The sequence below is a fragment of the Vigna unguiculata genome, chromosome 2 (genome assembly GCF_004118075.2).
Source record: "Vigna unguiculata cultivar IT97K-499-35 chromosome 2, ASM411807v1, whole genome shotgun sequence".
NCBI classification, from domain to species: domain Eukaryota; kingdom Viridiplantae; phylum Streptophyta; class Magnoliopsida; order Fabales; family Fabaceae; genus Vigna; species Vigna unguiculata.
Genome location: NC_040280.1, coordinates 1,497,687 through 1,513,719, shown reverse-complemented (window position 1 = coordinate 1,513,719; position 16,033 = coordinate 1,497,687). Strand labels below are relative to the sequence as shown.

The following is a 16,033-nucleotide window of genomic DNA, read 5'->3' as shown; positions in this document are numbered from 1 at the left end:
ATCAGTAGCAGGGATGTGGGAGACAATTAAAGAGCGATCCAAAACCTTTTCTCGAACAAAGAAGATGTCTAATTCTATGTGCTTTGTGCGAGAATGTAGAACTGGATTATGGCTCAAAGCGACAGTACTTTGATTATCACAATAGATGACCGGTGTGGCACACGCAATTTTTAACTCTTTAAGAAGAGATTGCAACCATAAGAGCTCAAAAGCAGTGATAGCAAGGCTGCGATATTCGGCCTCTGCACTGGACCAAGCAACTAAAGTTTGTTTCTTAGACCACCAAGAAACCAGATTTTTACCAAAATAAATACAAGCACCTGAAGTGGACTTTCTGTCATCAATATTCGAGGCCAAATCAGCGTCACAGAAAGCAGTGAGAGTATACTTGGTTGAACTAAGAGCAGGCTGAAGATGTAACCCATAAGAAAGAGTACCCTTTAAATAGCGCAGAATGCGTTTGACAGGTTTCCAGTGATCAGATAAAGGTTGAGACATGAATTGGCAAACTTTATTGACACTAAAGCCAATCTCAGGTCTGGTTATAGTGATATATTGCAAAGCACCCACAATGGATCTGTAATGAGCGGGATCATCAAAGTAGTCAGAGCCATACTTGGAAAGTTTGAGGCCACCTTGAAGAGGAGTGGAAATGCCTTTAGCTTCTGTCATGCCAGCTTTGACAAGGAGATCACGAATGTATTTGGTTTGACAGAGAAGAAGAGAGCCATCAGGAAGATGTTTTACCTCAATACCCAAAAAATACTCAAGATCACCAAGTTGTTTAAAAGCAAAAACAGCATGCAGTTTGGATATTATAGATTGCAGCAACACAGCAGGAGACCCAGTGAAAATTATGTCATCAACATAGATAAGCACATAAACACAATCAGAAGCAGTAGTGAGAACTAACAGAGAGGGATCACACTTGCTGTGAACAAATCCAAAACTGACCAAGGTAGAGGTAAGTCTATCATACTAAGCATGTGGGGCTTGTTTTAAGCCATAGATGGAACGATGAAGTTTGCAAACAAGAGAGGAATCAGGAGACTCAAAACCAGGAGGTTGCGTCATGTAGACATCTTCCTGTAAAATGCCATTTAAGAAGGCATTATTGATATCAATTTATTGCACATACCAGCGATTGGTTAGAGCAAGTGTAAGAATCAACCGAACAGTAACCGGCTTAACAACTGGAGAGAAAGTCTCAGAATAGTCACAACCTAACCTTTGATGAAACCATTTAGCAACAAGACGGGCTTTATACTTTTGGATAGAACCATCTGGGTTTTCTTTGATGCGAAACACCCATTTGTAACCAATAGCAGTGCGGCCGGAAGGAAGAGCAGTAAGGGACCAGGTCTGATTGGCCATTAACGCATCATATTCACATTGCATAGCCTCACGCCAAGAAGGAGAAGACAAAGCTTGCTTAACAGTGGAAGGTTCTGCAACAGTTAGAAGTAAGGTGGGAAACCTACGGGGTTTAACAATGCCAGATTTTGAACGGGTTTGCATAGGATGAGTGGGTTAAGATGGTAAAGGCAAAACAGGAGGCAAGGAGTGAGACTCAGGAGAAGAAGTTGACACAGGAAAAGGAGGAATAACAGGTGGGTCTAATGAATGGGATTGGAAGGAGGAAGACACAGGAGGAGACAAAACAAGAGGTGTGTCAAGAGTAGCATGCTGAGTGGGAGTGACAATCACAGAAGGAATGATGCCAAGAGGAAGAACCCGAGAGGATGAAGGGGCTAACAAAGGAGGCTGGACTTGAGTGGCAAAGGGAAAAGTATGTTCATAAAAAACAACATCCTTAGATATAAAAATTTTGCCATTAGTATCGAGACATTTGTACCCTTTGTGACAAGGGGAATATCCTAAAAAGGTACAGGCTGTGGACCTAAACTGTAATTTGTTGTTATGGTAAGGACGTGTGTGTGGAAAACAAGCGCAACCAAAGATTTTGAGGAAATGATAGTCAATTTCTTTGTGAAAAAGAGTGAAATATGGCACATGATAAGGAGCAGCAGATGAGGGAAGACGATTGATGATATAAACGGCAGTGTGGAAAGCATGGTCCCAAAAAGATAAAGGAAGAGAAGCTTGAGATAGAAGAGTAAGACCCATGTCCACAATGTGACGATATTTGCGTTTGACTACACCATTTTGGTGGTGAGTATGAGGACATATAAGACGATGGTGAATACCAAGGGATGTGAGATAATGAGTGAAAGGTCTAAATTCACCACCCCAATCTGTTTGAATTTCTGTAATTTTGTGATTCAATTGAAGTTTAGCAGAAACTTTAAATTGTTTAAAAACATGGATGGTTTCAGATTTGTGCTTTAGAAAATAGATCCAAGTGTATATGTTGTATGCATCAACAAATGAAACATAATAGTTATACCCCATGGAAGATTTAATGTGTGAGGGACCCCACAAATCACAAAAAACAAGTTGTAACGACTTAGTATAAGAATTTAAAGAGGAGTGAGAAGGAAGTTGGTGGGACTTTCCCATACAGCATGCTACACAGAAATCTGAAGGAATTTTATTTAATGGAGAGAGATTACAGCATTTAAGAACATTTTGTAAAACTGTAACAGATGGATGGCCTAGCCTATTATGCCAAAGGGAAAACATAGTGAACTTGTGTATGGGTACAGTGGAAACAGAGGGTGATTTGTGTGTAACAGAAACAGATGGAGCATGAAGATAAGGTTGACGATGAGAACGCAACGGAGGCAGAGGAAACTGATACAGACCATCACGACCAAGATACCCACGAAGCAAGATGGAGTGATCAACCTGAGACTTGACAAAACAAACAGAGGAGTGAAATTCGAAATACACGTTATTATCTTTGGCAAACCGACTAACACTCACAAGGTTTTTATTAAGGGTAGGAACATGTAACAAATGCTTAAGCTGCAAAGAGATGTGGGGATCATGAGAAGAAGAAAATGTTGCAGAACCTGAAAGATGAATGGGCAAACCTTGTCCGTTACCAAGGAAGACATGATCATCCCGGGAAGAAGGCATAGGGTCAATAATATTTGTGGCATCAGGGGTTATATGATGTGACGCGCCAGAGTCAACAAACCAGTTCTGAGACTGTTGGGCAGGAACCGGGACAGGTGGGGCATATGTAAGAGGTGGAGGTGGGGCATGAGTAACATATGCATGAGGTGGAACAGATGGCATAGGATGAAGAGAAGATGCCTGTGGTGGATGAGAACGTAGCGAGAAAGAGGCTCCTGGAAACTGAGAGCCTTGAAGCTGTTTGTGAATGTGCCTAAGTGAGGTTGAGAGAAACACTGTCATTATCATGTTTGAATTGCTCAAGGCGTGCTTCCTGAGTGACCAACAGTGACTCGATCTCGGCAAACGAGAACAGTTCAGGTTTGCTATGCATAAGAGAAAGAAATGCTTCATATTCAACTGGAAGGCCTTCAAGGAGAATATCTAACTGTTTGGACTCAGAAATAGGATCACCAATCGAATTAAGAGAGTGAACGAGAGCCTTGATACGGAGAAGAAATTCACTAATAGAGCGATCACCTTTCTTGATGGTGCGGAGTTCTGTACGCAGCTGACGTGCCCGAGCCTTTGTTTGAGAGTGGAAATGGGTATGAATTTTATCCCAAACTTGAAACGCATGATTACAACCAAGCATACGCGCTAAGAACGGAGCAAATAAGGAAGATTGCAACCATGAAAGTAAGAGCTAATCTTGGGTCTCCCAAGTTGTGTATTCTGGATTTTCAATCCCTAATTCATGATCAGCAAGAGAGAGAAATTGCAAGGGAATGGACGGATTGACGAGATAACGATGAAGACGATGGGCTTTAATCACAGGCTCGACTTGTTGTTTCCAAACTAAAAAGTTAGTGTCGGATAGCTTCTCAGATATGACATACGAGAAGATGATCAGAGTCGTCGACGAAGATGCCATTGGAGAAAGAGGAGTCGTGAGCTCAGGACCGGTGCCCATAAATTAGGCTTCACGCTCTGGATACCATATTACAATTAAATCTACTGTAACATAGAAAGAAAAACAGAGAAAAGAAAACCAGTAGAGAATTTATGAAAGATCTTCTTATTATTGATAGACCAGAATGTTGGCCTTTATATATAGGGAACATCTAACAGAAAGGAATATATTCTCTAGAGCTGAGCTGTCATAGTGGTTATAACCGTATAAAAAGTACAGAATCTGAGTCAAAACAGAATTGCAGAATATAATTCTATATACTCTAACACCTCCTCTCCATCGAATGTTGTTGCACAACTCACGGCCATTCCTTCTTCCTCTATTTCTCTGCCGGGGGTTTGGATTATTGGGTCTTCGTTGTTGTGGATTGGATAGTGTTAGAGGACGAAGAAAAAGTTGAGAATGGTTTGGGTTCAATCTATGAAGTTATGGTGGGCTACTATTTTGTAGGTATGTGCGTGTTTGAAGGTGAAAGTGATGGTTCTGTGTTGGAGTCTAAATTAAGGTGAATCCAGAGGGAGTTACGGTTTTTGTGTGTTGTAGTGAAAATGGAGAAAGAAAGGAGAAGAAGATGGTGACAGGTTGAAAGATGGTCAGTTGACAATTGGTATTGTGGAACGGAGATGGTGAATGTAGTTTGTGGAAGGGTTGTGAATGGTGAAGAACAATAATGAAGGTGGAAGGTGGGAGATGATGGAGATGTATTGATGATGGAGGAAAGCGTGAGTAATGAGAGTTGTTATATGTCTGAAGGTGTTAGAAGGAGTTTATGTGGTGGTAATGGAAAACGTGGTGGAGGGTGTGATTGTGGGTTCTGTTTTGGTTATTTTGTGTAGGTTGGAGATGGATGGAGGAATGACGATGTTGGACGTTGGAGAAGAGGAAGGAATGAGGTTGTCATTCGGTGAATGAGATGGAATGAATAGATGATGATGGTAATGGAGGTTGTAGTTGTAAGAAGGTTAGAGAAGAAAGATGAGGAACCAAAATGTTATGGAAGAGGCAAGCACCACTAGTTAAAACATGAATGACGAATCAAAGACCATGAAAAATGGTTTTCGGGCTGATGGAGGAAAATTGATTGTAGGTTACGTGTGATGATGGTTCACGATGGCATTGATGGGTCGGTGTTACGTGGTGTTGAAATTGTGAGGATGAAGGTGAGTAGAGGGTGAGTGAAAAGATGTTGTGTCTGGGTTCTACATATTGAATGAAGGGAATAGAGAAAAAATGGGTTCTTGAGGAGTTGAAGATAGCTCCCTCCCCCCCTTAGAATGGTTTCCATTTTTTTTTCTTTTGTAAAGTGCCCCATTGGTAAAATTAATTTTTGTGATCAAATTAGCGAGAGCGTTTAGAGAGAATGATGCCTCTCAAAAAGTTGGCGTGGAGGAGAAGAAGAAAAAGAGAATTGGTCATGTTTGCATGCTGCATATTGTGGTGGCGATATTTGGTCCTTATTTTTGTCAAAATTATTTAATTTGGTTCCTATTTTCATTGTGTGGTCAATTTGGTCCTCATTTTTGTAAAATTGCATTCAATCAAATCCTTTTAGCAAACAGTGTTAAAATTGTTAACGGCACAGTGATAACGTGAAACTGTTTAGGGAACGTGGTAGTCTTTTTGCATTGATGTTGGCATAGTGTTTATTCAGTTATAATATAGGAAAAAAATTAAAATTAATTGCATAAAAGAATGCATAAGTGAAAAAGTTAAAAAGCTGGAATTGAAGATTAAATGCAGCGAGAGAAAGTGGAAGTGGATAAGTTAAACTTGGACATTCGACTATTCGAGAGAAAGGGAAAAATTAGGGTTCGTGAACATCAAATTAGGGTTCATGAGGAAGGGGAAAATCAAGATCAATTGGTGATTGCGCTTCGAGATTGTGCTTTGTTCGTGGGTGAAGTTCGTCTTGAAGGAGTATGATCCATTGGAATGAGTTTTTTAAGGAACATCAATCTAACTTTGTACTTAGAACAACCCAAAAATTGTCTACCATTATTCTTCTAAGTTCTTTCGACTCGAAACACTGCAAGTTCTCCACATTTGCAAATGGGGGTTAAACCCCATACCCTTGGAACCATGAATATGAGACCCACTACAGTAACATCCCTAATGAATATTACTTAATTAAATATTTAAAGATATAAAAAGAAGTTTAAACGTCGCAATATTATTAATCCCAAACGCGGGAAAAACAAAAAAATCAAAATTAATATTCAATGCGACAATACTTAAATGAAATTAAATCCAAAGTCATTACAAGTTCGAAATAAAACCATGAAAACAATAGTAAATCCCTAGCTCTATCCTAGCTAGCCCTCACTTCGTCGTCCGAGCACAATCAGCATCACCTGTACCATCATCTGCTCCTGTGTAACGAATTACACGATCATCGCCAATCACAAACAGAAAGGGTGAGCTCAAAAGAATATAAGAAACATATCAAATAAATAATATATAGAACAACCACCCAATTATATTCTCACAGTTAGACCATGGTCACATCCTTAATACCCCCAAGGATTTTAAACCTTCAGTTGACAACAAAGTTAGCCATGGACTCAGGATTCATGATGCTCACACGAACCTGCTCACTCGTGGTCCTGCCTCTACGAACCTCCCCGCTCGTAGTCCTACTCTACGGACCTGCCCGCCCGTAATCCAACACATGTGATCCACCAGCTACGTACCTCCCCGCACGCAGCATCTCTCAACTGTGAGCACAAAACATACGAACCTACCTCGCTCGTATCCCCACAGGAGAGTAATTGAGTATGAACCTCTCCGCTCATACCATCACATGTCAACCACCATCCATGAACCTACCTGCTCATGGCACAGCATCTCCTGATCCATGTTCGTGCCAATGCGCACAACAATACACACAAACTGCACTGAACTCGCTTGGGCTAGAAGCCTTAGGTTAAGTGACCAGGCCTGTCTCGCTTAGGCTAAGCTTTCTCGCCTGAGCGAGTGTGCTTCCAAGGTTTAACGCGAAGTCTCGCTTGGGCGAGCCCTACTCGTTTGGGCGAGATCATCCCTCGCTCAACAACAATTTCCCTCGCTTAGGCGGCGAGACGAACAACAACAAGCATCCATTCACGACTTCTCGCTTAAGTGAGAACGACTCGCCTGAGCGAGATGATCATTCACCCAAAACATGGGCTCCTCGCCTGTGCGAGATGCTCCCATATAACCTCCCAACTATGCTACTCCTCGCTTGGGCGAGCGGCTCTCGCCTGAGCGAGATTCTCGAACACAAACTAGAATTTGTGTTTCTGCTATTCTCGCCTAGGCGAGCCTATTTAGCTTGAGAGAGAATAGCAGACCTTCTCCATGTCACGCACACAAAGAAGTCATACCAAATGCCAAAACTACACTCCATTATGCTAAGCAATTCAGCATAGAATGCAACCATAAAGAGTACAATTTGGACACCAAATTACCCCCAACAATGCGAAATTAAACCATGAATCATGAACAGTACTGCAAAACCCCAAAGTTTTCATACAATCTTATATGGGTTTAATCACTTTACAACAAAACAATTCAATACCCCAATTCACAGCATGTTATCAAGAAATTTACATGGCAAAGACACATAGATCATTTCATATTACAGAATACACGTAATCCCTCAATAATCATATAAATGCATAGAAAGGAGCTCCCCTAACCTGTGAATCCTTGCTTCAAATGGTTGTCTAACCTTGGCTTTGTGATATTTAAGAACCCTCCTTTGCTCTCCCAATCAATTACAATTTTGCTCTCAATCCCAAATTCACTTTCCCACTCAAAATTCGTGCTCCCTTCTCACTCTAGGTTTCAAACTTCTAAAACCTTTCTAATTGCCTAATTCTCCCCTTTTATATGGCTCCTAATTGTGGTTAAAAGAAAAAAAACGAAAAATGGCCTTTTTAATGTCTATTATTACCTTTCATTGGCCATTATGGATTGTTTTTCCCAACTCCCTTGGCTGCCCATTGTCTTTAGGGCTTTCCCACCCTTTCACATTCTGGGTTGAACCCACAACCACTCAATTAACAAGTCAAGTGCATAACCAATTCAACAAATTCACATTTGTGATAATTCTTATAATTTTAGGATTATATTATCACGTCTAGCATTCAAATAATTAACAAAATAATGCATAAATTAAAATAACACACAATTGGCATACATAGGACTCAAACCCAAGTCCTTTCAACCATTTGAGCTAGTATTTTTCCACATACATAAGACTTGAACCCAAGTCCTCTCACACAATCAAAGTACTCTCAACCAATTGAGCTAGTACTTTTCCACGTCACAATAACTAACATTAAATGACATAAAGGCTTCTACTACCCGCATTTATTAAATAATTATTTATTTAATTATTCAATTTTCCCGGGTCTTACAACTACAACTTGGTTGTCCCCAACTATTATAACAAGAGGAGGAAGACGAATGGTGACGAGACATACCTCACAAACACGAATTCAAACTCACCAAGAGGATTGTGCACACGATCTTGCTGGCCACAGATTTCATGCAAACCCTAAATCAATTTCTTCCCCAATTGGATTTCATTTATTTTTAAACCACGAGGGCCATAAAAATGAACACAATGCCAACGTTAGTGCAAAAATTTGACACGTACCCCAAACAGTTCCACGTTGTTACTGTGTTGTTAACAATTTTAACGTCGTTTGCTAAAAGGACTTGATTGAATGCAATTTTACAAAAATGAGGACCAAATTGACCACACAACGACAATAGGGACCAAATTGAATAATTTTGACAAAAAAACGAACCAAATGTATATTTAAGCCAAACAAAGAAATTTTTTTTTGGATAGACTTCTTTTTTTAATTTTGTTGCACAAAAAAGGTGGTTGTGTGAGAGGTGGTTAGTGATGTGAAGGAAGAGGTGGTAACCATGCAACAGCGTGATTAAGGGATTTAAAGATGGTGTAGACAGTGGTTTCAAAAGAAATATAGGGGTGTAAAGGTTAAAACTAGAATTGGACCAAACATAAGAAAAAATAAATAAATAAGAAAATGTTAAAAAAAAGTTTATACTACAAGATTTTAAATAAGATAAAAATGTACGTATATTACCGAATATCATGGACCAAATAAAAGAAAATAAAAATAAAAATAAAGAGTAAAAGGAAAATAGGAATGATGTAGAAATTAAAAAAAGTAGGAGTAAAACAAAAATGTAAAAAAGAAACACTTTTCAACCTTATTATTTGGGTGAGATGTTGTGATATATTTATGTATGTTTTATTTTTGTTTAGCTCACCCTTTTTATTTATGAATGGCGATGATCGTCTGACCTGTCACATGGGAGCATATGCGATTTCAGGTGATGTTGGCGAGGCATAGAGACGGAGTTGAGGGCTAGCTTGGGGATTTTACTAAAGAACTATGTTTGGAATATTTTGTGATTTTACTATAAGTTGGTTTTGGATTTCAGACTTGTAATAATGTAATTGGAATTTATTGGTTTTCATTTTAAATGAATCAATAAAGTTTTGAATTTTCTCACATTTGAGAATGATATCAGATGAATGTTTTTTTATTTGATTATGTTTATTATACCAAATAATATCCGCCTAGAGTGTTATACAATACACAACAATCTGGTGAACTGGAAAATCCTCTTCAAAAATAACTGGATAGCAAGAAGACAATTTAAGTGGAAGGGCAAGAGATGGTTTGGGATGAAAGTGAAAGGGCAAGAGACAATTTGGTGGTGCAACGCAATATATAGCAAATATCATCACTTAATACATTAATACATTGTGCAGGAAGAAACTCCCACATTTTTTCACAATTTCTTTTGGAAGCCCAATATATTTTCTAAGCTACACCCCCCATTATTTTATTTTTACACCTCTCCTTTATCATGGGTTTGTGACCCAACACTTTCTTTATATAACCACCCTTATTTCGGCTGCTGCTTCCTGCACTCCCTTAAATTTAAAGTCCCCGCTTTACTCTTCAGTTTAAAGTAAAAAGCTAATCCTATTTTTCCCATGATTCTCCTTGCACCGCACCTGCTCCTCTCATCCGTGGTGTCTGCAACTTCAATCCCTCTCCATTGCCATTTTTGAAGACTAATTAACTAACTATTCAACATATATTTCAATAATAATTAACGTTAACCACAGTCAATAAATCCCAATCCCCTACAAAAGGGAAGAAAATTCAGTTTCTTAATTTCAAAGACATAATGCCTCCCTCACAAGGAACATATTTATTCAAAAAAAGTCATTGACACACTCGAGAAAACATCTTTTTTACGTTTTAAACCCTTCGCATTCATGATTTTGGAAATGATTTTTTTTAACATTCCATAATGACTATTCCGGACGATATTTTTGAATCGGGAATGTAAAATCAATTTCCAAAAAAAATCTTCAAAAGTATTTTTGATCCGGAAAATGTCTTCGGGAACGTTTTTGTTTTATATTCCGGAATGGCTTTTTCAATTCCAAAATCACATCAATATATTTTATATATTTTGAAGGTTCAGTACCAAAAGCACAACTGAAAATTCAAATTTTGTTTGGAGTGTAGATTGTTAGGTAGCCGGTCTTCATTTGTTAAATCATTAATTGTTTTCAATCAAATTCCATCGAAAATAAATTATAGCAGTCAATCACACAACTAATACTTTTCTACACTGCAGAAAAAGGTTCATCACCAAATACACAACATAAACTTGGGCTACTGAGAGAGAATACAAAACATTAAAGGGCAATCTCGTACGTTGGTCGGTATGATAACATATAGAACATCCATAACATATAAGTATATTTTAACTTTGATACATTTTCTGTAAAAATCTCAACCAAGTAGAAACTCGTGGATTCAATCGTTGGTCATCTAGACGCTCCTACTTTCACAGACACAAATATGACCATTTTTGCACCACATTTTGGTTTACAAATTATACGATCTATAAGTAATCTCTCATCTACACTTAGATTTGGTACCAATATCAATCAAAGTCTCTCTTTCAGACACTTTAATAAATCAAAACTTGAGATATATGCACAACAAATATCTGGTAAGCTCGGCCGCTAAATGAGTTGAACCAATTCGGTTCACTACTACTCAGGAATTTATTGACCAATCATAACTCATATAGGAGACATTAACATGACCACCATCACCTAAGAGATGTGTCAAAAGACCTGCTTTATTTGCATCCAAGTAATTAATTATCCACTTTAACATGTTCTTCTCCTGTCCGAAATCCCCAGAGTACCTGCCAATATAAATATTTCTTGAGCAGAATGCTAAAGATTGCAAATTGAAACCAAAGCTGCAGAAATGCACGAACTACTTACCACTTGAAAATTATATTGAGATGAATCGTTCTCTTCTCCAAATCCACTTCAATTCCATCATTCTCAAAAAACTCTCTAGCTGCACATCTCAACTCTTCTGCTACTCTATAGGGTGAGAAAAACTTCACCTTTGGGCTCGACTTCGTGCCATTACAAAGGCCAAAGTGAACTAAAGGATTCAGTTTTACAAGAGCAAGCTGCAGTTTGGTATGAACAAATGAATCATTCTAGTGACAGGAAGTTGTTTCTATAAGAAAGGAAATTACTGGGAATTAGGAAAATGTAAATTAGAAAAGACACAGAGAAGTTGCTGAAACTGCAGCAATGGATAAATTCATCTTTGCCAAGTTGCAAATAATGAATTAATGACATGTAGAGTGTTGTACTTTATTTTAAGTCAGCAACACCACATTCCATTTAGTGTCAGAAAAGTAAAGTTCTGTATTGTTTGATTTGAAAGCTTGATGGAAAGTATGTAAAGAACATGATTCAAGTTTCGTCCCTAATTTACATGGTTGTTAACGATAAGGGTTCAGTTCAACCAATATCAAATTATCCAAAACCTTTTGCAGAGAAACTGCTTACCTCTAAGCGCCTGTCACCTGAGCCAAAGGGCTTGATTAAGGAATATGGTGACCTCCGATTGCTTCTGAGGATTCCATTTTTAATAGCACTAAGAGAATAAGGGTGCCCTCCAATCAAATAATGGAACTCAGAGAAGGATCTCCTATTAATCACACCTTCAGGACACCCAACTCTAATGACAGCGTGGATGATCATAGCATTGTACAAATTTAAGAAGAAGGCAAGTGCCTCGTTTTCTGATAGCTCCAAGAGATTCACCCGCTGCAGATCTTGGGTCATGTTTACATACCTGCAGTTAGGAAAATAAGAAATTTAACTTGAGATACGCAAAATATGATACCTGGGTCACTTCGTTCTTTTCATGTTTTATGTAAGTATATCAAAGTACATTCACTTCAGAAAAAAGTGAACTACATTCTTACCAAGACAGTTAACACAGATGCAGGACAAATGTAAGAGGTTCAGCAGAGACAACAAATGAGCCGCTCAATTGGGAAATATTGCTACTCATACTATTAACATTGTATCCTGCTTTGTTATTATTACTCATTATCATGAAAATTATTTTTTTAAACTGTCAATAACAAAAATCTATAGATTCCTTTCATCATGTTTAAGTAATGTAGAGGTTATATAGTAGTTTATACAGGAAAGGGTTCAAATCACATTGCTACAACGAGAAAATTCAGGGATTTGCCTTACATTCCCAAGTTGTTCGTTGAAAATTAAAATTTGCCAATCAAACTAATTAGTATCAAAATTGATAAACTCAACAATATGATTGATTAATTTACAAGACATTAAATAGGTAACGAGGTGAAAATCAGTGATTAGACAGCCCAGCTTGTCTATTTGCATGTAATGCATTCATTATTACTCACATCAGAGGGGAAATTAATTCATTATTACTCACATCACAGGGGATATGAAATTTCGAAAATGGAAGATCCGCAAGAATAAACTAGAATGAGCAAATAACACGAGGAAACCAAATCATGCATTGCATTCATAATAATATACACAAAAATATACAACTTTATGTATTTGTATGTGCCATACCTACGAAATTCTTCGCTTTTGCTAATGCCCACATAATCAACACGTTGCCTGTCTTCAGATGCATAAGACTCAAGAATAGCACACATAATCTTGGTGAGCCTATCACACACTGCAGCTGCAGACTTTGGTTCACTATCATTTGTGGCACCACGGAAGTTAAAGCATTTGGAGATTAAGGGTTCGTGCTCAATGAATCTATAGAAGTGGTTTCCCTCCTCGAAATCATTTTCCCTAAAAATGGAGGTTGACAATGGCAAGAATAATATTAATGAAGGATTGTGGTTCGTATATTAAAATGCACTAGTTGTTTTCATAAAAATTCTTAACTTACCCGAAAACATGATGGATGAAGTGCTTCTTGCATAACTGTTTTCCAATCTCAACAGCCTAAACATATGTTTGTAATGTAAACCATTTAGTGAAACTTTGCAGTTAGAGCAACAAAACTGGGGACCATTGTATGTTTGAAATTGCAACATTGAAAACAATGTATATTAGATTAAGAAACCAGAAATTATGACAGTCGTGTACCAATTCTAAATCACATAATAGTCACTACAATGATTATTGGCCTTAATTTTACTTTATGAATGAACTTTGATTACTGTTGCACAGGCAGAAAGCTATTAACCTTACAAATGGCAGTCATTACTCGATCCCCACTATGAGCCCTTTAATAATGATATATTTTAATTTAAAATTTAATCTAAAACAATTTCAAGATAGATGATTACACATATTTAATAAGGTTTACAGATTGGTATAAATTATTTTATTAATTATTCCTGATATTTTATAAAATATATAATTTAGTCATTTAATTTCTATAATTGTATTTTATATTCATTTGTAATTGTGCTTACTCTTCTACATTTAAACTAGTTAGTGTTAATAAATATTGTTGCATTTTATTATAACTTAAACTTTAATCTAAAACATCAAATAAAATTGCTCTATTTTGTTATAATTTGTAATTACTCGAATCACAACTAAAACAAAGTAATGATAATAATATATTTTTTTAAAATAAGGATTGATAAAAGTGAAAGAGTTACTCATGATTATAGATGGGTTAGATTCATGCTATGCTTTTAATCTCTAAAATATCCCAATTCACTTATTGAAGCGTTTTTACGTGACTTTTGGAGTTGCTTAATTTTTTTTAATATTTTTATTCTAATAATAATTATCATAATAAGTTTTTCAAAAGCATATTTAACTATAATTAAAAAAAATAGACACATATGTTTCACTAATTATTATTAATAATATTTTCTAATCCCATTTCGATATTTATTTCAATTAATACATTATGACATTTATTTTAATTTATAATAAACTTATGTAACAACTATCGAAACTCCAATTTAAACTAAAAATATATAAATGTTTAAATTTTATCATTCTAAAAATAAAATGTTAAGTCTTTGTTAATACCTATATAATTGGTGTCCCTTAAGATTAATTCATTCTTATTTTTATCCTAATTGAATTCAAACTCAAAATTCAATAAATAAAAAATTAGAAAAAAAAAAACAAAAACTCAACTGAATTGAAAATACCTTGGTTGGAGCGTAGCCATGGTTGCGAACCAGAAGCTCCACCAACTCGCTCCCTGCAAAGCAGTTCTTCGCAATCTTCATTTTCAACAACCTGTCCTGAATTGGCAACCTCTGCCTCAAAACCTTAACTACCTTCAAAGTCTCCTCGGCCGCTTCTTCCTTCACTGCTTCCTCCGCCGCTTCGTCGAACCCGTACACCGGAGCCGCCGGCCCCTCTCCTTCTGCTTCTTTCAATTGCCTCTCCAACTCCTTGTTGCCATCCTTCCGCAGTGCGTTGAGCTCCACCAGCCCTCCTATCAGCTTTTCACCAAAGAAAATCTTCGGCACCGTCGTGCTCCCCGTTCTCTCCCTCAATTCCTTCTCCCGTTCCGTGAACACGTCCACATTTATCTCCACGAACCTCACCGCTCTCTCTCTGAAGAAGGTCCGCACTGCGCCGCATTCTCTGCAGTTTGAGCGCGAGAAGAAGCTGATACGGCGCTGTGAGAACGATTCGTTCTTTTTTACCGCCACAAAGACTTTCAGTCCCGAGAGGTTGAACTCCGTCACGCCTTCGTTCTTGTTCTTCTTCAAAGCATCATCGTTTTGGGGCTTAAGAGTGGAGATCCCTCGCGAGATCGCAGAAGACAGCTCATGGCGGCGCTGGTGAAAGAACTTGCCAAATGCAGAGGAAACCGTGACGTCGTTTCGGAGTGATGCGGTTGGGGGCACTGGCTTTGGGAGAAGCGCGTGAGGCTGCACGATTGGGAGCGTGGATGTAACGGTCAAGTTGTTTTGAATTTTTTGCGGTGAACTCAACGACATCGTTTCTGGTGCTGTGAATTGTGATGTTGTTGTTATTGGTTCTTCTACTTCCAAACCCATTCTGGTTCTGTGTTGTTTGTTTCAGTGAAAGAAGAAAACTAGGTGAAAGTGAGAAGAGAGGAATGGAACTATGGTGAATTTAAACGGTGAGAGTTCTCAGATTACAAAGTAAGCACATTTAAAAAACATTTTTAAGCTCTTATTTTAGTATCTATTATTTTATCAATTATTACAAATCATTTTATCTTGTTCTATTGTTTTTTTCTCAACCAAACAAATAATAAATGTATTTGATTAAAGGATAATATAAAAATAGGATATATAAATGAAAATTGGAAAATAATAATTTCTGAAATTATATTTACTCCTTTTATTTTACTAAACAAAGAAATTAATTAAATTAATTGCCTTTTCTCCCTCTTTGATATTTTTCAGCTAAACAAACATTAGAAGACAAATATGAATATTCAAGTTATAAAAAATAGGATTTAGGATTTAAAAAAGTAGAACATCGGATTTTGACAAATGGTTAGTGTGGAGAGTTCGAGGAACTCTCACGTGATAATGCACACAGACAGACACGGTCTTTTTTTTTTACTCTTGCTTTCTTTAGATTAAACAAATTAGTTTCTTTATTAAGAAAATGCAATTTAGTTTTGAATATTTCAAGTGTGGATTTGGTTC

The 16,033-nt window shown here is 37.3% G+C and overlaps 1 protein-coding gene across 1 annotated transcript; it reads right to left on the bottom strand.

Moving 5' to 3' along the window:
- Positions 1-10,818: 10,818 nt before the first annotated feature.
- On the bottom strand, positions 10,819-15,494 carry LOC114173044. Its single transcript, XM_028057240.1, has 6 exons — positions 14,546-15,494; positions 13,315-13,370; positions 12,984-13,214; positions 11,925-12,213; positions 11,340-11,536; positions 10,819-11,257 (listed from the first exon to the last, which is right to left on the bottom strand). Exons 1-6 carry the CDS (start codon positions 15,407-15,409, stop codon positions 11,104-11,106), a joined length of 1,791 nt encoding a protein of 596 aa, XP_027913041.1. The 5' UTR covers positions 15,410-15,494; the 3' UTR covers positions 10,819-11,103.
- Between the last annotated feature and the right edge of the window lie 539 nt (positions 15,495-16,033).